General features: G+C 37.7%; 1 protein-coding gene across 2 annotated transcripts in view; it reads right to left on the bottom strand.

The window, feature by feature from the left end:
* Window positions 1–1,169: 1,169 nt before the first annotated feature.
* LOC142144142 (CD109 antigen-like) overlaps window positions 1,170–21,666 on the bottom strand; it is a 78,913-nt gene continuing 58,416 nt past the window's right edge. The window contains exons 21-33 of one of the 2 annotated variants that reach the window (XM_075202631.1): window positions 20,322–20,540; window positions 18,532–18,682; window positions 17,033–17,209; window positions 13,396–13,477; window positions 12,282–12,513; window positions 11,549–11,726; window positions 10,770–10,960; window positions 9,239–9,385; window positions 9,011–9,076; window positions 7,078–7,214; window positions 4,796–4,946; window positions 2,785–2,887; window positions 1,170–1,763 (exon numbers count right to left, since the gene is read on the bottom strand). In XM_075202631.1, the coding sequence (XP_075058732.1) occupies window positions 1,579–1,763; window positions 2,785–2,887; window positions 4,796–4,946; window positions 7,078–7,214; window positions 9,011–9,076; window positions 9,239–9,385; window positions 10,770–10,960; window positions 11,549–11,726; window positions 12,282–12,513; window positions 13,396–13,477; window positions 17,033–17,209; window positions 18,532–18,682; window positions 20,322–20,540 (2,019 nt within the window). In that variant the 3' untranslated portion in view covers window positions 1,170–1,578. The remainder of the gene's footprint in view (window positions 1,764–2,784; window positions 2,888–4,795; window positions 4,947–7,077; window positions 7,215–9,010; window positions 9,077–9,238; window positions 9,386–10,769; window positions 10,961–11,548; window positions 11,727–12,281; window positions 12,514–13,395; window positions 13,478–17,032; window positions 17,210–18,531; window positions 18,683–20,321; window positions 20,541–21,666) is intronic. The other variant, XM_075202632.1, reaches the window with a different exon arrangement.

Below are 21,666 nucleotides of genomic sequence, written 5' to 3'. Positions count from 1 at the left end.
TCCACATTGTATAGACAAAAGACAGGGATTCTCTGCACTCTCCAAATACATAATTGATGCTGTACTAACTACTTTTCTATATTAAAAACAGGGAATGTTAGTTCCACATATTGCAATATATGTTAAGCTGATCAAGTAGTTAGTACAGAATTAATCATGTACTCGGAGAGTGCAGAGTATCCCTGATTTAAATAAATAAATGGATAGATAGATAGATAGATATATTGTATTAGATATAGAACTCTCCGTGATGCAGAAAAATTGGTTTAATGGACTGACAGCTACCTTCCTCTGGATCACAACAGCTATAGTTTATAATAAATTTATAATGCACTTGATGGACTTTTGGCTTTTCCTAACAATACTAACAAAATTTGCATGTTCAAAATTTACATGTTTGATGTGATATTTGTATCTCAAATAAAACAGGTGGTACTGACAATAAATTAGAAGATACAGAGGTTAACTAAATGATGACAAGATAGAGACACTATGTCGGCTATTTGCCAAATAGCTTCCCCCTGCAAAGGCTCCTTTTTCTGCTGCCAGCCAGTGTCATTTGGCTATTTTAATGGTAATTAGCGGCGATAATAGATTTTCTATTCCTATGATAAGCGGTGTTAGAAAATGCATCCTATCTCGAGATATTGATCATTATACCTGCTGGTTGAAGTTAGCCGATAAACAGACGGAGGGCAGTTGGCAGCATATAAGGATATTTCAACTACTCCATAGATAGAACGCTAACACCTAGAGAATTTTAAATGTTCCATGCATGTGTGTGTCCCATTTATGCGTGTGTGACATGGGAGAGGTGGTGGACACATAGACCTAATTTTAGATGCTTTTTAACACTAGTAAAATGAGAAAACACATTAAATGCTAGCACTTAATATATGTATTTTAATTCAATAGTGTTATATTTACAATACATCCACTTCTAAATTTCTACTTTTGATCACTAATTATATCTGAATGTCATTGTATTCTGTTTAATGTCTAATTGCGAGTTGGATAACATGAGATGAGTCTGTATGTACACTGCACATTGATGGGAACTCTAATGTGTATTGAACATCAGTGGGGGACTTCAGTTTGTGCCTACCCTGTGGTATTATTTCATCCTTCCATTTATGAAAACACCTAAAAAAAAGAGTAATGCAACAGAAGACAGAGAAGCTTTTTTATTTACACATGAGATTTGGATTAGCGGGCAGAATAGATGACTTTGGCAAAATACACCCAATTATTATTTTAAATATATATATATATATATATATATATATATATATATATACATACATATATATATATACATCTAGAAATGATTACGACAACAAATCTTATGTCCCAGAAGCTCACAACCTTGTCATTAGACATATTAACCATAAACCCCATCTTTGTCACATTGTCACTACCATATTAACATACCCTATTTATAGCATAAGTGCAATTGCAAGTATTTTAGTGCAGAGAAAAAATAAACGCCAGTAAATCTGTAGTAACATAATTTGAATGATGTTCAATGCTCTCAGAATGGTAAAATAACATGTTAGTAATGATATGGTAAAATATTGGTTACAAAAGATAACATAGTAAAACCATGCAGAACCACAGCATGGAGAATGTTGGTGCGGTGACACTGCTTGTCTGAGTTTTCAGTGGCACGTTCGATTTGCACTGAGTGCAGTTCACTCCACAGAAGACACAATAAGATATATTTTTCATTGTCAAGGAATTATATGTCCGTGTTGCTGTGTTTCCTGAAATTAAAATAATTATTTTTTTTTAAACATAAATGCAAATAAATTAATCATTAAGAATTTGTCTTTGCATATGAATAAATTGTAGCACTAACATCTACTTTCATACCCTCTCTCAGCAATCTACAGCTTGACATTATCAAAAAGTTAGTTAAAATCTTTTAAACAGGAGAAATGTCTATTGTTAGAGCTATACTGGTTTTATTGTAGGGCTGCTGAACTTTGCATTTATTATTCTGGACCTTATTGTTACTAGTTTACTTGCATTTATCTACTATAAGATCAATCACACCTTTTATTTACCAATGGTCTATGATTTCTAGCATATCAGAAAAGGAAAAGAGCAAAATTCTACATAGAGAACTAGCATATTCTTTCCCGAGACCTCCAGTGTGTTCCAAAAACCAGAACAAAATAATAATTGCTTCTGCTTGTAGAAAGTGATAGAAATTCTAAATTTTAGAACTGACTAATCTAACCGTTTGGAGAATCAATCTGTAGCTTGTCGAACATCTCTATTTCTAATAAGTAGGTGGAAGAAAGTTTTGGACTACCTGCACTTGTATTTGTAGTGTAGACATGTTAGTGGTGCTGACTGTAGGAGGTTCCGGTCCTATTATTTAGTTAGTTATACAGAGGGGTTCACTTTAAAGTAGACCTTTTGTGAATGGTAAAGCACCTAAAAGTCTTAAGTCTACATATACATAGGGTTCCTCAAAATTTAAACTGAAAATTTAGGACATCCAAATTACCTGATATTTGCTCATACTAGAGGATCCCATGTTTAATTTTGAGCAGCAAATAAAGTAAAACAGTTATAGGAACATAAGGTCACTTATTAATGGTAATTTACAAAAGTGCAAAAATGTAGATGAATAATGCATTTTTATGTACAAATGTGTTTTTTTTGTTTATTTAATGGACATCTTAACTGAATGTAATGAAGTGCTGCATTGTTGTTGCTTAAATTCAATACACCATGCTCTAAGCACATGCAATATTTGTATATGTCTGTACTTACTTTGGTTATAATACTCATAAATTGATACCACAGCATCTTGAGATCCTGCAACTTTTGCAAAACGGACCATAGGAACAGATACACAAACCTCATTGTTCGTCAGCTAAGGAAAAAACATGCAAGATTAAAAATATGCAATGGACATGATGTTTATAAAACAAATGCATTGCCACACAGTAAGCACTCACTGCTCTTGTAGAGTGAGTAGAGATATTTTAATGAACTGGCTTCCCAGAGTTATTATAAGCATGAGTTGTTAATTAGCCACCTAACCACCTAGCAATAATCTGCATTTTTGTCGGCCAACCTCTCTTCTGCCCGTCGTAAAGAAATGGAAGGGAATCCGTCTTCCATACATATGAGGTCCTGTCCAAATAAACCATTAAAGATCTGACTTCATCCAGCAGGAAGGAAAAAAATGCTGGTCTTGATGACCTGAAGATCCAGATTTCTTCAGAGAAGGGATAACAATATCATTGTTCAGGTGGAACCCGGACTAGACACCATCTTAGGTTGAAACAAAGGTATAGTACGTAAAACCATCCTGTCCTCATGAAATATTAGGTAAAGAGACCTGCAGGAAATCATTACCAACTCTGAGACCCACGTGGCTAAAGAGATAGTAAGTAGAGAAACCATTTTCCAAGTGAGAAATTTGAGCTCAATTGATTGTCAGGGCTCAAACAGTGGAAGCTAAAGCCCTGAAATAACCAGATTATGGTCCCATGGCACTGTAGGAGAAACATACAGTGGTTGAACATGTAAAAACTCCTAGCAAGGAGATCTGAAACTCTGGAATAAGGGCCAACTTCTTCAGAAAATATATAGACAAGGCCGAGACCAGTACCTTAAGAGAACTAAGTCTGAAGCCACGGTCAAGACAGTCCTATAAAAAGAAAGGAAGCATGAGAGCCTTAAGTAGGAATTCTGAAAAACTTTGCATTTGCACCAAACATTATGTTTTACAAGACCTATGATAGTTTTTAGCTGACATATGCTTTCAGATCTTCTATATGGTTTGAATAGCTACCTCTGGAAAGTTTAGCCCTCAGAATCCTGGCTTCAACTGTCATGTTGTTAAAGTTAGGTGAGATAGGTCCTGTTGTAGAAATGGACCCAGAGTTAGAAAATCCGCCCTTAGCGGAAGCATCCACACTGTCTCTACCATGGGCAGCACTGCTGCCTCACAGCACTGGGGTCATGGGTTCAATTTCCACCATGGCCTTGTCTGGGTGGAGTTTGTATGTTCTCCCCGTATTTGCATGAGTTCACTCCAGGTACTGTTTTCCCATCATGTCGGCCTCCGGCTGACCCGACTTTTCAACAATATTCTTCACCCTAGGGATGTATACTGCAGATATTGCCGGGACATATCTTTCTACCCATTTCATTATTATGGAAGACGCTAGAAGAATCCATGGCATTGTCTGGTCTGCTCCTGGGAAAAAATTGAGCCCTTGTCAGATTGTTTATAATTGCTCTGTGTTCTAGAACATTGATGGGGTGTTTTGCTTCCTCTCTGCACAGATCCTCATCCCTGAAGACTTGCATTAATAGTCATAATGGTCAAATCCCAGATGGAAAAAGGTCCTTGTTCAGTTTGTCTACCCTCAAGCACTACAGAAGAGACAGACAAGTCTGGAGACAGACTGATGACCTGAGACAGACTGATGACCTGATGACCTATGAGCGCTTGCCTAGCAACCACTGCTAAGGCCAAGATGCTAGAACTAAAACATAGCAGCACCCAGAGCTGTTTGATCTCCACAGGACTCCCTAAGGGGGACTCATATGTGATTAAGTCTTGGGGAATTAAAGATTTTACACTAGTTGGTTGTATTTTTTCTATTTCATGACTGGAGTGTTTCTTTATGACTAGAGTTCTGCTGGACCAAAGTGATATATGAGATAAGCCTTACATGTCTGTTTATCTGGTGTGTACATATATATATATATATATATATATACACACTGCTTTTTTGTGGGGGTTATGTAATGGGGGGTTACTTACTGAATCAAAGTACAGGTACACTTTATCATCTTTTGGCTCCACCAATTTAAGAGGCTCCTTTGTGGGGATACCTTCAGGACTTAATTTAAATCCACTAAGAAAACCAAAATCTAGGATCACCATGCCACTCTCTTTATCTTCACCCAGGTAGCTGAGAGCAGAAAACAATCAAGTAAGCAGTTAGGGCATGACTGTTTACAATGAATTATTACACAAGGACAACATAATTAATCACATCATAACATTATTGATCATATCATAATCTAATTTCCTGCTAAACAGTCATGTATATATGTAACAGATAAAATAATTGTATACCCTTGAACACCCTTACCTGCCTCATACTGTGTGTGAGACACCAAAATAATATACACTATGTGAAAGTGTTGGAGGTCATTTATTTAATATGAAAGCACTATAAAGCTTTATGCAGGGAAAAGGCAAAAGTAAAATAAATTATTTAAAAATTATTCTTACCATAAACACTTTAAATCAGTTAGTGCAATCCAAGAAATGTATCGCAAAACTTAATAGTCTACCTCTCCCGTAATATAGATATAATGTGTTCTCTATAAGGTATGATACAAAGTATGAGACAGCTATGAAGTCTAGAAGCATAGAGTTAGATTTATTTCAATGTTAGCCCCTATTGCCAGCATTGTTCGGCTTTCACTGCTCCATTCTCCTTACTAAGAAGACCATGTGCACTGCACTGGCACCAAAATGTCTTCATAGAGATAAAAAAAATCTCTATATAGGCTTCTAATTCATAGCTGAAACAGATGACCACAGCCATTGTTGTAGTCACTAAGAAGTGTGAGAGATGTAGTATTTTTTGCTGATATCTGTTTTCTATTTTTGTCGTGAACATAGAGAACTTACAGTTATTTATAAGGGTTAACCCATCCTATAATTGTGGGGAATAAGGACTAAATCATAACTGCAGTGTAAATATGATATATCAAATGAATCCATTGATAAATTGAGCTACTAAAGTGGAAAATGGGAAATCAGAATGTCTTTTGTGTATGTAATCGGTGACTATGCACATCTCAGTGTTAGAAGATAGCAGTGTCACCTGTAGCAGCTTCAAAGACCCCTGAGGTGAGATATATCCTGGCCTGGGATGGAGTTTTGACACCTGAATAGACTTTTAGGAACTGCTCAGCATGGTGTCTGGCTCAAAGAGACCATGTGCTGACTTGGCTATATTTTATATAGACAAAAATAGTTCAGTTTTAAAATATGACACTTAATCCTCAATAGCATGATGAAGGGCAACTCATATGTCAAATTAAGAATTCTGCCACACAGAGAAGTTGAGTAAAAGAGTATAAGCTCAAACTTACACTGTGTACCTAGGCTTGTTTGGTATCAATAGATAGGTAACTTCATTGGGGATCTATTAATAATAAAATTGTCTGTGTGACGCTCCACAGAAAATTTAGGTCACATAGCAGAATTGGGTAGTAAATCAAGCAACATGCAAATGGTGATTGAAAAAAGTGTCACAGGCCACAACCCCTAGAGGTGGGGACAAGTGTGGAAGTGTCTTTAAAAAGCTGAGACCGGTTACAACAAATTGTCAGTCTTTTGGGAATATCAATCCACATTGATAAACTGTCCATCTTCCAATCCAATTTCCCATGGCACAGATTATACGACTCATGTAAGTTATACTCTGAATGTAATCCCTTTTATTTTAAACTGTTTTGCTTGTGTATGTCATTTCAGTTGTTTATTGTTTTTTATATCTAAATGGCCTGTACCTTTGTATATTAAATCTATAAATTTAATAAGAGGCACCCTTGATACTCTAACAAATCCATTAGCCTGTTAAGAAGAATATAGCTCAACCAAGTTAACCCTTTGAATGCCAGTGTGTGATTTGTTAATACATTTGACTAACAAGCCTAGTGTGTGCTTGCATTAACATTTGTATAACAGTCTGTAGTTGTGACGAGTTAACCCTTTAATTGCTGGTGTGGGCTTTGCTAACCTGTGGGTAGCCAGAAGCCTTGTGTGACACCAAAGTCACGTAAGCTGGGAGCCAGTTCGTGACAATTTTTCTCACTCTTTTTTTAAGGAATCTCAATAAATTTACTGATGGTTGGCAAATATGCTGATATACTCCACAAATTTTCAACACTAGTAAATCAGTAATCTTGGTCCAGCTGGTGTTTATGCCAACTGCTGAATATAGTCTCACTACATCAGTCAATAAAGGTTAGCCATAATGATTCACAAACGACGGGGAAAGCATAGAATGTGAGAGGTATTACCTCATGCATACATCCACAGAAAGTTTCTGAATGTTACTTGAATTTTCTTTCACTGTCATATCTAATTTTAATGCTTCTGACACAGGAGTGTTTCTCCTACTTCTTGCGGATGCCTTTCGGTTATATTCTACATTAAGCTGTGAAAAACAAAAATGTATAATTTTGTCAATTATTCTTTTGCCAGAACTCTTGTTCATTTACAATTATCATATATGTTCACCAACACGGGGTCAAATATATATGGCCCTTACTTATACTGTATATTTCTCTCCCACATTCCATGTTTTTCAATTACATTCAACTTAGACATGTGCTTATGTAGGGGAGGGCTGGCAAATTTTAGCCCGGGGGGAAGACTTGTCTCAGCAGCCTGTTAGGATCATTTTAAAGGAAAAAAAATGCAGGTGGCCCAGTGACCCAACCCAAACCGGTCCCACTATGGGACCGGCCTGGGAGGCAGATGCCCTTCTGCCTCCCAGCACAGCCTGCCCCTGCGCTTATGGCTCAATCTAACGTTCTTGCTGTTTCTCTGTTAACCTTTAGCCTTGAGAAGGTCCTATATCCCCGGCTGTTCTTTATGTCCACTTCCAGTGCACGTTGAAGGTTTCTACTGGCTCAGTCATCTTCCATAAAATGTGCTCAATAAATGCTTAGCAGACATTTGTAATATAAAGGGGGCTTTCTCCACTTAAAACAAATAAAGAACTATGTACTGTCAGTAGGCAGTTCATTGTGAAATAGAAGCACTGGTTTGGGGCCAGGATGGCACACCTTTTCAGCTTTTTATGCCAGGATGTATAAGTGCAACCCCCCCCCCCACCCATATCGTTGCAGGAGTATATTATTATTATTATTATTATCATTTATTTGTTAGGCACCACAAGGTATCCGCAGCGCCGCACACAGTACTAACAGTAGACTATACATGGTGAAACCATACAGAACAATGAACAAAAAGTACCAATACTTCAGAAACTCCGGCTAGTCATATGCAGTATAGACGGAGCGGAAGAACAGGTATGGAGACAGGAGGGGAGGGGGCCCTGCTCATACGAGCTTACATCCTAAAGGAGGGTAAACAGACCAGGCACAAGAGGAGCCAGTTGAGGCAAGAGGAGAGAAGGGAGGACGAGCTAAGGGAGGAGATGGGGGTTAAGTAGATGGTTGGTAGGCTTTGAGGAAGAGGTGAGTTTTGAGTGCACGTTTGAAAGAGCACAGAGTAGGAGAGAGAAGGATGGAACGAGGGAGGTCGTTCCAGAGAAGGGGGGCTGCATGGGAAAAGTCTTGGATTCTGGAGTGGGAAGAGGTGATAAGAGTGGAGGAGAGGCGGCGGTCGTTGGCCGAGCGCAGGGAGTGGGCAGGAGTGTGAATGGAGAGGAGGTTAGAGATATAAGGGATATAAGATATAAGTTAGAGTTGGAGAGAGCCTTGTATATAGCACTAATATAGAAGACAGTGCACCACTATTAACTTACATTGAATAGATATGGCTGCATTCCCGGTGCCATATCTTTAACTCTAAAATTTCAGAAGTTATTTTTAAGACACAACTAACTATTAGAACTTGTTGAAGGTTAACACTAACAAACTTTGTATATGTCTTGTCTTAGTTAGTGGTGTGTGTAAGTGAATGTGGTTAGGAAATGTGAGTGCTTTTGGTTGTTGTTTATACATTTAATATAATAAAATACAAAAAGATATCAGTTCATAAATGACAGGCTCAGTTCAAATATTGAATGATCAGAATCATTTAAAATCAGAGAACCTTAAACTGCAGAATATGGGCATAAAGGCATTTCTTGGTGTTCTTGCTGTTGAATGGTCATTCAGCATTATCAAATAATGTTGTAAATTAATTGATTCTCTCTTAAATACACAACAGTCATAGCAAACATGCAAACCAGTCTACACAAGTGTAAATACAAATTTATACCTGGACAATAGCCAATCCTCTTCCAACTGCAGTGACATTGATTAACAGTGGCTGGGCAGCTTCAATCTAGTTTTCAAAGAAATCACATGTTTATTATAAGTCATATGGTTCCTTCAAGACACACACACAAACACACACACACACACACTTACACGCAGACATACCCACACATACACAATTGAAAAGTAACTATTTGTATGTGTCTATGCCAAATAGTCACATCTATACCTGCTGACTTTGTAACACTAAAAGGTTGGTGTTGATATGAAATACTTTCGGTACAAACGGTCCTGTAACTGTCACTGTAAGAGATGTTTCACTAGAGGGCACCACCGACACAAACTGGGATAGAGCTTGCAAAGCCATCACGGTATCCTTGTGAAAGATAAGCAATAAATTGTCAGTGCAGGTGAATGAGTGGCTATTTTGACAACATGATTAAGTACAAATACAATTCATAAAACATTATATCAAAGATTATAATGTGCCTGCACTAACATTATTGTATTTCCTACTTCATTTCCTGATTCTCCTGTTAGGTCATAGTATTAAACTTAGACAGTGATACTGTCTGAAGGCCAACAGGGAGATTTACTAACCTGTGGATTTTTCAAACCGCAGGTGATTAAGCGCTTAAGTGTGTGGTTTGTAAACCTAGAAATATACAAAAAGGCAAACCAAAGTGTATGATATATATATATATATATATATATATATATATATATATATAGATAGATAGATAGATATATAGATAGATATATATATATATAGATATATATACATACACACACACACACACACACACATATTATGTCCCCTTTCCGTTTTCTAAACTTCTGGTTCATAAGGCCCAGTCCTCTACATGGGTGAGGGGGCAGAAGATTGATCGATCCTCTGCACCTAGAGGTGACCAGCCCAATGCTGACCGGTGAGTACCAGGGTAATATAGTTAGTATATAGGGCACACTCTTGTGGTACTACAAGTACCACTGGGGACAGTGCATACTGGCATGTGTAGTGCCACAAGAGCATGCACTGCAAAAGGAACCCTTGTTAAAGTAACAAACAATCCTGTTCCAAGTAGGTAAATAAATAAATAAATAAATAAATCATAATACCCCTTTGCTAAATAATTAATATTGCTCTAATATATAAATGAACTAATATTGCTCCTGGTATATGACAAATTATTTGATAATGTCCCCAGTACTATTAGAATAAATAGTAGTGTCCGCTTGGATAAATTAATACATTATTATTGCTTACATAACAAAATAATATGGTCCCATAATTTATAATTAAATTATGTCTCCCTATCAATTACTTACCTAAAATCTTCTTCTTTTCTTAACAGGTCAGAGGGTAATCTGCATTGATATTTCAGTGATAATGTCACTTAGCTGTAATGCATTTTTCTCTACTCATTTGCTATTGATATTAACACCACAGTTTATATTTTTATGGCCATGTGCTACTACCGTCCGCTTGCTTATGAATCTAGAATTTTATAATTTATATGCACTATGGGGCCCCAGATTTTTGCTCCAGGTCCCATGTTTTCTTGAGGTGGCCCTGATTAAAGAATCAAAGCCAACTGTCCTGCACTCAGTGGGCAAAATACAATGTTATCCCTTTCTTCTTAATTGAAATACCACTTACTAAACTAGAACACAGTGCCTGACCTGAGTGAAAATATGACATGAATAAAGAGGAATAGACCAATATATGCATTTTGTTATAAAAATGTAACATTCGCTACCTGAGTAGATGAGTATCCTCCAAGATAATTCCTCTGCTCACTGAGCCACTTCATGACAGGTATTCCCTCTGCAATTCTGTTCTGTTGGTAGTAAGAAAGTAGGGCATACGCTGCTGTCTCAATATCTGTTGTCCTTGGCTGCCAGTAGTAGTTTGCTGTTTCAGATGGTGAAGACCAGTACTTTGTCCCTCCTATGTGCATAAAGCAATATAATAATTTTAGCACTATTTGATACCCACTTTTAAAGGTACAAATAAGCAGAAAAAAGTTTAAAAAATAATATTTTGTATCAAAACAAGGACAGTGCCATAATTCAGAAACGACAAGCAGAGATTATATAATTTCCTGATATACTTAACTTTGCAAAAGCAAACAATATGTCAGCTCCTTTTCACTAAAGAATACCCATTGCCCATAGATTTAGAATGCAGTCTATCAATTTATTAAGGACCCGTTTTCTAACAGGATGTAGGGTATAAATTGCTAGGATGTACTCTGCATGAATATTGGCTCAGTCTGCAAGATGGCTACCTCCACTGTGTCTAGGTGACCGGTGCACTTTTATAACTCCAACAGAAGGGTAAAATTGTTGTATTAACTATTATATTACATTAACTTACTCATAGAAAAAGTTAAAATTAAATAAAATATTGTAGTATAAAAACTTAATTTGGTTGCTCAGCTTTATGTATTTACTAAAGTAAGTGGCAAAGAAAAACATTTATGGTTTACATAAATGTTGCATATTTTACATATCCATCAATGTATTATGTACTCACCTGTACCTGTAATGCTTGCCCTTGCATTAAGCTGGGTAAGAGCAGCCTCAGCTCTGGTACTATTGGCCAGTGATAGAGCATACACAACAACTGACAAGGTGTAATTGCTGGCAATTCCTTGATCAAATTTCCCCTCAAGATACTGTACAGCCTTAAGAACTCTGGACGCATAACGGTGCTAAAATAAACCACATTTCACATATATCAAGTAAGTATGGATTTAGTAAGTATATACTAAAATAAATTATAAAAAAAAATTGTCTGTGTGAGCTTATATAGGTACATGTCCAATAGCGAACATTACTGTGTTTTAAGTTCGATGTTCACATGAAAATAAAATATAAATGCTATACAATGAAGTTCAAACAAGGGTGAACCTGTTCAATTCGTATGAAATTACACCTAGTTCAATAACCACTTTGAAACAGTTTTGTGCATCTCTATTGACTTGCCACATAGAACTTATTTCTACACTTTAAATTCAGAGAAACTAACTATAAGTATGTGGGGCAGGCAAGTGAATTGTATAACATTTGAGTATGGTGCTCAAGTAGGTTACTTAAACACAATGAACCTTATTAAAAATATTGATTTTGTAATTACTTTGGAAATGTAATTTCATTTTCATGTTGTTTACTTATTAAATAAACATTTACAAATAATTAACTTTGTTAATTATTGATAGTAAATACAGAAATCTGTTTGCACCACTTTATGTTCATGTTATACTTACACTGTAATATTGATCTTCTAGCAGTGAGGTCAGTATATAAGCAGTGAGGGTGATGGGGCCATTTAATCCTCCCTGGAGTTCCTTGTGAATAACTCGCCCAGGCTCAGAGAATATACCGGTGTTAATGTCCTGGAATTGGACCAGCCATTCTACTGTTCCATTTAAAACATCAGGATTTATGTATATAAATGGCCGAGCCTGAAGAAAACATCTATATACAAATGCTGTAAGCCTGGCAAAAAACATGAGACACAAGAAATAATTTGGATGTTTTTAATATGTGTTAAATGGCCAGAGAACAGTTCCCACTATGTCAGTGGGACCCCACCCTATGGATTTCCATGTTATAGTGGGACTGGTCCACCCTGTCCTAGCCTGTTGCCGGTTATAGGGACCCCATGCTGACTAGAGCTGTGGTTGGTTCAGGCATTTCATTGTAATTTCTGCATGTTGCACACACAACAGAGAGTCCATTGAAATGTATGGCCCACTGAAATGAATGGGAAAAGCAAAATATTTTTAAAACAAAACTAGCTAAATCCTCAATTTCAAATTTAGTAGGTTAGAGAGTTTGACCAGTTAATTCACAATTTAATTACGAGGATTTTGAGCGATTTGAAACTGCTGAACAAAATCACCCTTTATTAGATTTCCCGCAGAGTCTGCTGTGTGTAGGAGAATATCTCCTTTCACAATCACAACTTTATCTCGAATATTGACCATTTACTAAAATTCTGGAACTTTCACTTATATGTTTATAAAGTTCAATAGTCTTTTATATTAGACAACTTGTAATTTAGATTTAGTTAGCAAAATAATAATGCTCATAAAGCTATAAGTTGCTGGTTTCTAATTTAAAGTCCTAAATTCAATTAAAGTATTTACAGGCAAAATTTGGGAGTTACCTCCTTTTCAAGCACGTGACAGAACTTAACAAACAACAATGGCAGTAAATGTAATGCCTACAAAACACTGCCTACAAGGTCTCTGCTTTGCACATGAAAAATAAGTTGTTCACTTGCACCTTATTACCAGACTGCTATCATTCTTCATAAGTTTACATGGAACATAACATTGTTAACATGTGGGATTTATATTTAAATAATTCACTTACCAAGTACTTCCTGAGTTATCAGAATTCCCAAATGCACTAAAAGAACCATCATTTCGCATGTATGTTAATTCCGTTTGGTAACCTGAGCACAAAACATACATAGCCTTCAGTGACATATTGAAATTAATACGAAAGCATACTTTAACACAGTAGGGCTTATTTACTAACATTTGCAATGGTCAGTACAAGTCACCTCCTTCTTACTGGCCTTCCCGACTCCCACCTTTCGAACTTCCAATCCATCCAGAATGGCTAAGCTCTTCTTCCTCTCCTGTTGCTCCTCTTCCTCTGTTCCTCCCTGTAAATGCCTTCACTAGTTCTCACTGTTGCTATTCGTTTCAGAATTCAGTTAAAGCTCCTCACCCTCACTTACAAAGCCCTCACCAACACATCTCCCCCTTACATCTCTGATCTTGTCTCATCATACACCCCACCTGACCACTCCGCTCTACCTCTAACCTACACCTCTCTTCACCTCTCATTACCTCCTCCCACTATCTTCTCCAAGATTTCTTTCTTGCCAACCCCTTCTCACACGACTCTGCCCCAATCTACAATTCTTCTAACACTCCCTCAAAATTCACTTCTTCATGCTTGCTACTCCTACCCAGGGCTGCCATCAGAATTGGTGGGGACCAGTACATATGAAACAGGCTCAGTGCCCCCTCACCCCCTCTTTGCAAAATCATCCCAACCTTCTACCTTTGTTTTGTCGAAGGACACATTTTCCACTCTAATCTGCACATTCTACAAATGAGAGTGTTTATTGCCCTATACATTCCCATTAGACCTACCCACATGTCCCAAAGACCTCCCCACATGTCCCTCAGATCAACAAACATGCCCTAAAGAGCTCCCCAAGAGCCCCTTACTTGTCCATCAGAACTCCCTAAATGCCAGTCCCTCAAACTTCACCCCATGTATAACAGTGATTGACAAAGTTTTTTTAAATGTTTGTTTCTCTGTTTGTTCTTATATTGGTCCTGTCTAAGTTATAAAATATACAGGGAAAAATCCCCCTGCACACCACTGTTAACCAGTAACAAAGCTGTTATTTGTACTTGTACATGAAAATGCAAAATTCTTAGTTGCACACATTTGCAAATGCAGGGTAAGCCACCCGCCATATCACGGCGCTACTGCTAATAGGGTGTGCGTAACTCTAATCAATGAGTGTCCCTAATTTTGGATCATGCATATATTTTGGGTCATGCAAGAGGTAACACAAGAGCCTCTAAATCAGGGGTGTCCAACCTTTTAGCTCCCCCGGGCCACATTGGAAGACGACGAGATGGTTTGGGCTGCTCATAAAATACGCTAACACTAACGATAGCTGACCATCCAAAAAACCATAGAAAACATAGTATATATATATATATATATATATCTATATCACTTTTTTTTCAAATCCCCCTCTACTTACCTTTCAATCTCCCTGTTCAAATCCTCTCTAGTTATTATACTATAATCACTTTTTGTATTGTTTCCATGCAATATCAATAAAATGCAAATCCAAAGAGAATAATATATAATGCCTCATTAGTATTACAAGTAGAAGTATGTAGCAGGGAGATAAGGTCTGTGATGCTCCAGGACCAGGTGATTTTTATGCACTGGTCAGCGTCCCTTGAAATAAAAATAAAAAATCCCCCTTAACTTACCTTATAATCGGCTTGTTATCCGATGCTCTTCTCTTCTTTTCTCCGATTCTCTGCTGCTGATAGTTCTTCTTGAGCGGATGACTCCTCTCTGCTGTGCTCCGCAATGGGTGTCGGGCGTGATGATGTCATGCCCGACATGCACTGCGAGCGCCGCACGGAGGAGGAGACCAGGGAGGGAGCCGGAGCGCCAGCGGACGTGACCGCAAGGTAAGTATTTTCTTTTCTTTTTTTTCTTTTTTTTTTGCAGCATTTTTTTTTCCCATTAACAGCGCTGCCCCCTTGCCACAACCAAAACTCTGCTGGGCCACATTTATAGGCGTGTTGGGCCGCGGGTTGGACAAGCCTGCTCTAAATGGCAATATAGCACCAGCACTCCTTATCAGTGTCAGGCCCGAATAGAGAGGAATACTAACCGGTATTGGCGCTACTGAGCAGATAGGCGCGGAGTCTAACGTACCCCTGGTTTTCGCCAGGGACCCCCGCAAGGAGGTTTGGACTTCGCTGCACAGGGTACGCAGGTCGCGGTCCTACTAGTCAGTTCCCGATGTAGTGAAAGAAGAGTCAGACGGTCTGGGTCAAGCCAATCGGTATGCGTGGTACAGAGGGAGAATCCAGGAGAATCGTCAAACAAGCCAAGGTCTCAGGAACACAGTGGGGCACACAGAATAGAGAATGGTCAGCAAGCCGGGTCACAACTGGGAGGCAGAAACTGGAGAATGGTCAAGGAAGCCGGGTCACAACAAGGAGCAAAACACTATGGGAGCTAGAGGCAGGAATCTGTTACTCTGGCACCCTAATGGCGCCAGAGCCAGGTTTAAATAATGACAGGTAGGCTGGGATTGGAGGGCTGAATCAGGCACGCCGAGTGCCGATAAAAGCGTCCCGTTGCCTAGCAACGGGACGGGCCTGTGCGCATGCGCCCAACAGGACTGAGGGGGAACGGCTGTATTGCTGCCCGGCAACCGACCGGGCTGAGCAGCAGAGACAGGCGTCCGTCTCCGCCGAGTGGAAGAACGGCGAGGACGGCGCCTGACAATCAGCTACTGATAGCAGAGCATGCCTCACAAACAAAACAGAAAGGAAAGTTGCTCAATCAATTTATAGGTTATAGGTGCTTGAAAGGGCAGGGATATCCTGAATGGAGGAAATACGGAGAAAAATCCAGTGGTGCATGCTCTGCCCACTCACATACAAAGTGCACGTGACCGTGGCACATCTGAGAAGACTAGCATGAAACACAAGCTATCCAACTCTGCTGTATTACCCCTTTTGTCTCAGATAGACATGCTCTATCTGTGCATTGTTACAAGTATACCTGACTGGTAACAATCTCTCTCTCTCTCTCTCTCTGTATATATATATATATATATATATATATATATATATATATATATATAGTGACATTCAAATGTTGCTCTACTTGTATAAGAGTTTGTATTCCTTAGCCCAGTGCAACGGCATGATCTTATTTTTCCTTGTCAGGAATGAAACTTGGTTTGGACATTGGCTACTAAACAACATCCATAATAAGCAAGGGCTAAAGACTTGCATCTATTCAGAAAACTATAACAATCCATTTCTTTCAACCGTTTGCCGAACATTTTTTTTAGTAAAAAATGAAAAATGCATTAGTCTCTACTGTTGCACTGGTATTGTTTGAAACTACAATGTGGTCTAAAAAAATAAGTCATGATTTGTGTTGGCACTGCATAGAAAAAATACCGATATTGAAGTCAGAATGTGATGAGCCTAAAAGTTGTAACAGAAGTAAAATAATGCCTTAGCAGTGAAAGGGTTAATAGCATTACTTGCACCTATAATGCTATTATTAATTGAACTTTCATTTACATGGGAATGGGAGATGTTGCTAATAAACAGACAATTCTGTACATACTTAAGATAAATTCATCCCAAATAGAAACATTACTTATATATTATAAAAGGAAACAAACATTTTAAGTACTCTATCCAATTACCTTGTTCCATGAAACGTATGGCTCTTTCTTGAATATCTGCTTTAATCTGCTTAGTTGCTGTTAAATACAGGAGGATATAAATGTTCGGCGCAAAATTAATCATGTTTTGCTCTCCACAACCGTATGGCATCAAGATAAGCGATTGAAGACCATTTATGGAAGGACCAAGAAGATCTCCTGTTAAAATGTTATAAGCAATAAAATACGTTAGATTTAATAACACATTAGTACCTGCTTTGAACTTTAAACATATTTTTAATTTTCAGTCAAAGTCTGCCAATTGTCCTCTTTTCCATCCTGTCCTAGTTAAAGCAAGTGTAAAAATATGGGACCACAACAAGTGTGTGACTGCCACACTTTCTAAGGGGATGCTCATGGATTTTCAGGTCATGATGATGTCTTCGGATTGGAGGAGCTGGCTGGATCAGGAGAGGTCCTTGCTGAGTATGAGATGGAGCATGAATGCACTTGCTTATGCATTCAAATGAAAATAATCGATTTTGTATTTGTAGATATGATTTATATAAGACTCAAGAAATGGAGAAGGGGGAGTTACCCGCTTAGCCTGGGGAACTGGGCTTTTATTTTTCCCTGCAAAAGAACTTGATTGTTACACATTTTGGAACTGGTGGAGACTAGCATTTACCTTCAGTGTGTCTCAAATTGTGTCTTCCATGTACAAACCAATGTAATAAAAACATACAAACACACAAAAGTCACAGGTATAATAAAGAGAGATATTATGACTCATAATAAGCAAAGTCGTAAGCAAGACTAAGCAGCACAGCATTTTAAGAGAAAAAAAGGAAATTACATAAATGAAGGTGGTATAGGTTAAACCCATAAACCTGTATAAGGAGGACAGCACTTGTCCAGCTGTTACATGCCCTTTTACATGTGAAAACAAGAAAACATGCTTTTTCACTTATCGTAATTTCTATGCTGTGATTATCTGGTAGCTCTCTGCATTGTAGGTACTGTAAATTCCCATTGTACTTCCTGTATTTTTGCCCTCCCTTTAGGATGTAAACTCTCATGAGCAGGGCCCTCTTCCCTTCTGTTTCTATACCTATTCTTCTGCTCCATCTTCAATGTGTAAGCTATGTTTGGAGCTTTGGAGTCCTTGTATTTTTTATTTATTGTTTTGTATGGTCTACCCTGTATGGTCCACTGTCTGTATTCTGTATGGTACTGCGGATACCTTGTGCGCCCTATAAATAAAGATTAATAATAATAATAATAATAATAATAATAATAAATTCAACAGAGAGAGGCCAGCCCTGCAGAATGTCTCCAATTAACTAGCTTATATTTGAGGTTGAGGGAAGTGAAACAGTCTTGTTTCTTGACAGACACCAATAGCTATGGTCAGGCATGGGTTTAGTGAAGTTCATTGAGGGAGGTTGGGAAAGATGAAGCAATTTGATGGGCAGGCATATTCCTCATTGGCATATTGGCAAATTTTGAACCGCACTTGACTGTAAAAGAATAAATATTACCAATAACTGTGACAAATGCTTCTTCACTGCCTTCTACCACATCACTAGGAAAAGTGAATGAGAAATTCTTTGATATCATGTGATTTAAATTTCCAGTGGTCAGAACCTCAAACAGTGCTGTCTGTGAATACAAGTTCTTTACTCCTTCAGCCTGTAGGGGAAAATTATAAAAGTGGATAGTTAAATGGCATGTTTTTCACATAGTATTATTATTTACAATTACACTTTTAAAAAAAAAAAAACAATTAAAAAATGACGGTACTCCATGTGCATGGTAATGATGCCTTATACAAAACGTAATATAAATGTCACGTATTCTTCAGGACATCCACTCCTGGCTCATATCATAGTAAATAACTTATGCAGTCACCATTGGATACAAGCAATTATATTTCTGTGTGTATTTCAGAAATTGTTAATAATTAAGGGGTCTATTTACAAAGGTGCGATCAGCGGAAAAATGGTGAGAACAGCAGCAAAATTCAAATGGTCGTTGCATCTCATCACATCTCATTGAATAATTTATCAAGGGGTTAACGCAGGAGAAATGATAGATTTACCACAGGTTACTGCAGTCCCAATAGACCTCTGTGCAATCTAAGCAATTTATCTCCCAACCCTTAAAACCTAATGCCATCTGAGGATGGCGTTAGGCACACAAATTGTCTATCAGCCCCAGCCTGAGAGCATAGAGATGAGAGAAGCAGGAGTTTCTCTCCATCTCTCCCCGGCTGGCTGCACACTCCTCCCCACTGGGTGATTGACACATGCTGCATTCCAGTTGTTTGTGGACTGTGCAAAAGACAGGTTTCTTTAACGATTGCAGTAAGGTCGGACCCAAAAACTAACCCATCTGATTATATCTATTACTTTGAAGGAGTGTGCAATCAGGTGAGAACAAATGCATTGGAAGTGACAAAATAATAATAATAATAATAATAATAATAATAATAATAATAATCATAATAATAATAATAATGATAATGAAGGCTAACAGTATAGAGTTTAGAAAAAAAATGACCCTAAGTCTTAGTGAAACCGAAAATTGCGCAAGCACAGTATCAATAAGAAGGACAGGAGCATCGCTCCAGCCCTTCTCTGCTGCGTTAGGAACATCCTAATATCGTTTTTATTGGTATGTATTAAAATATAGTGAACTATATTTTAATACACACCAATAAAAATTATATTTTAATTTATTCATATCCCGGAGTGCCTCAATATATACCTCTTTCTTCTCCCTTTACTACGATATTAGGATCATATTGAGTATTTGGGTGCACCCTCCAGTATTATTTATTGTTTTAAGACAATCCTGGACGCAAAATGTATGATCAGGAATATAGGGGATGTGTTAAAAATATATATAATTTCTTTATATACTAACTTGGTGCGGTTACCCTTTCTAAAGCGTTAGGAACATCGTTACTAAATGATAAAACTACACTACTAAATGATAAAACTAAAAGCGTGTAGTTTTATCATTTAGTAACGATGTTCCTAGCGCAGCAGAGAAGGGCTGGAGCGATGCTCCTGTCCTTCTTATTTATACTGTGCTTGTGCAATTTTCGGTTTCAGTAAGACTTAGGGTCATTTTTTTCTAAACTCTATACTGTTAGCCTTCCAATTATTATTATACGGCATACATTCACTAAATGCTTAAACTATACGCTGTAGTACAATGAATAACTTACCTTCACTAAAATACACATCTACAAGTTGTAGTATATGATATAGCTTACCTTCACTAAATGATACCTCCACTAGCTGTAGTACAATATATAGCTTACCTTCACAATTATTGTTTTGGTTAAAACATCAGAAGCGGCTTTTGATGTTGCTTTCACTGTGATTGTGATGTTGCCCAGTACTTTTGGTTTTACCGGAAACAGCACAGTTGCTGCACCCTCACTAGCAACAGTCACATTCTGTTGACCTGCTACAGTACCAGTATTATTGTTTGGAACAATTATTTCAAATGTATTACTTGATTCCAAAGTGACCATAACCTGCAATACATAAATAAAACAGGATAAAGTAAAGTTATATACTTACATGACCTATCATTATGTGCTTTTTGTGTATACCAAAAGGCGGCTTGTTGGTTCTTGGAGTCCAGAATTGAGAAACTTTTCTCTAAACTACAGATGTCATTTGATATTTGACACTTAATTCATTTTCCGTTGCTTAAGTCAAATGATTGCCTTACTCTTCTTTTAATTTCTCATCACCCTCCTCTCTTTGGTCTTTTGACTAGTTTATTCTTCTACTCCTCATAGCTTCCTACTTTGCTCTTACTGTTCTCTCTTTTACACTATTCTTGTCCTGTCCTTCCTCTTCTATGGAGCCAGAAGAGGAAGGAGAGACAGCTAATATAAATGGTGAAGGGAAGTTATAGTTGACAGGATATAATGATTTTAAGATTTCTGCAGTGACTGATTCATGTTTCATGTCTCAGCCTTCTGCTGTTTCTTCTTTTTCAAACCATGCCGCATAAAAATAGCGGCAGAGAACTACCATTCGCCAAAGACTGCATTATTGTTTTCGGCTGATAATGCTGCTGCCTTGCAATAGCCACACACATTTTTAACACAAGCAGCTATAATTGTTATTGCTCTACCTTATGTATTAAGTGTTCCCTACACCTCTTAGATTGTAAGCTTATTTGGTGAGGGTCATCTTTACCTTCAGATTCATGTCATTGTATGTAGTTTGTTTATGTCGTGATACCCCCAATGATAGAGTAGTTTAAAAAATAGAGTAACACTTTTATGAACTTTTCTGATTGGAACTTTAGCCACCTAAAACTATAGGTTGACAGAAACCTTACCCATGAGACTTGGTATAGGAGAAGATGTTATGTTGGACTGTGTGCTACCTTTTACCAAATTTGAGGTATATATATATACGTAAAAATATAACATTGAACACAGCTTGGTAAACAGTCAGCAAAGACCCAGCAGCATGTGTTGGGCTGCGTTTTGTAACTTTATATATGATGACATTGCATTTTATTACAGTAGAACACCCCTGGACCACCATATCACCCCTTTCCCCCTGTCCACTAAGCTGAGGTGATCAGCAATACTGTTGATCTCTGGACATTGAAATATTTAATATTTGAGTGCTGGAACG

This window comes from Mixophyes fleayi, chromosome 3 (genome assembly GCF_038048845.1).
Source record: "Mixophyes fleayi isolate aMixFle1 chromosome 3, aMixFle1.hap1, whole genome shotgun sequence".
NCBI classification, from domain to species: Eukaryota; Metazoa; Chordata; class Amphibia; order Anura; family Limnodynastidae; genus Mixophyes; species Mixophyes fleayi.
Note: the sequence above shows the minus strand (reverse complement) of the source record. Positions and strands in the feature narration are given on the sequence as shown.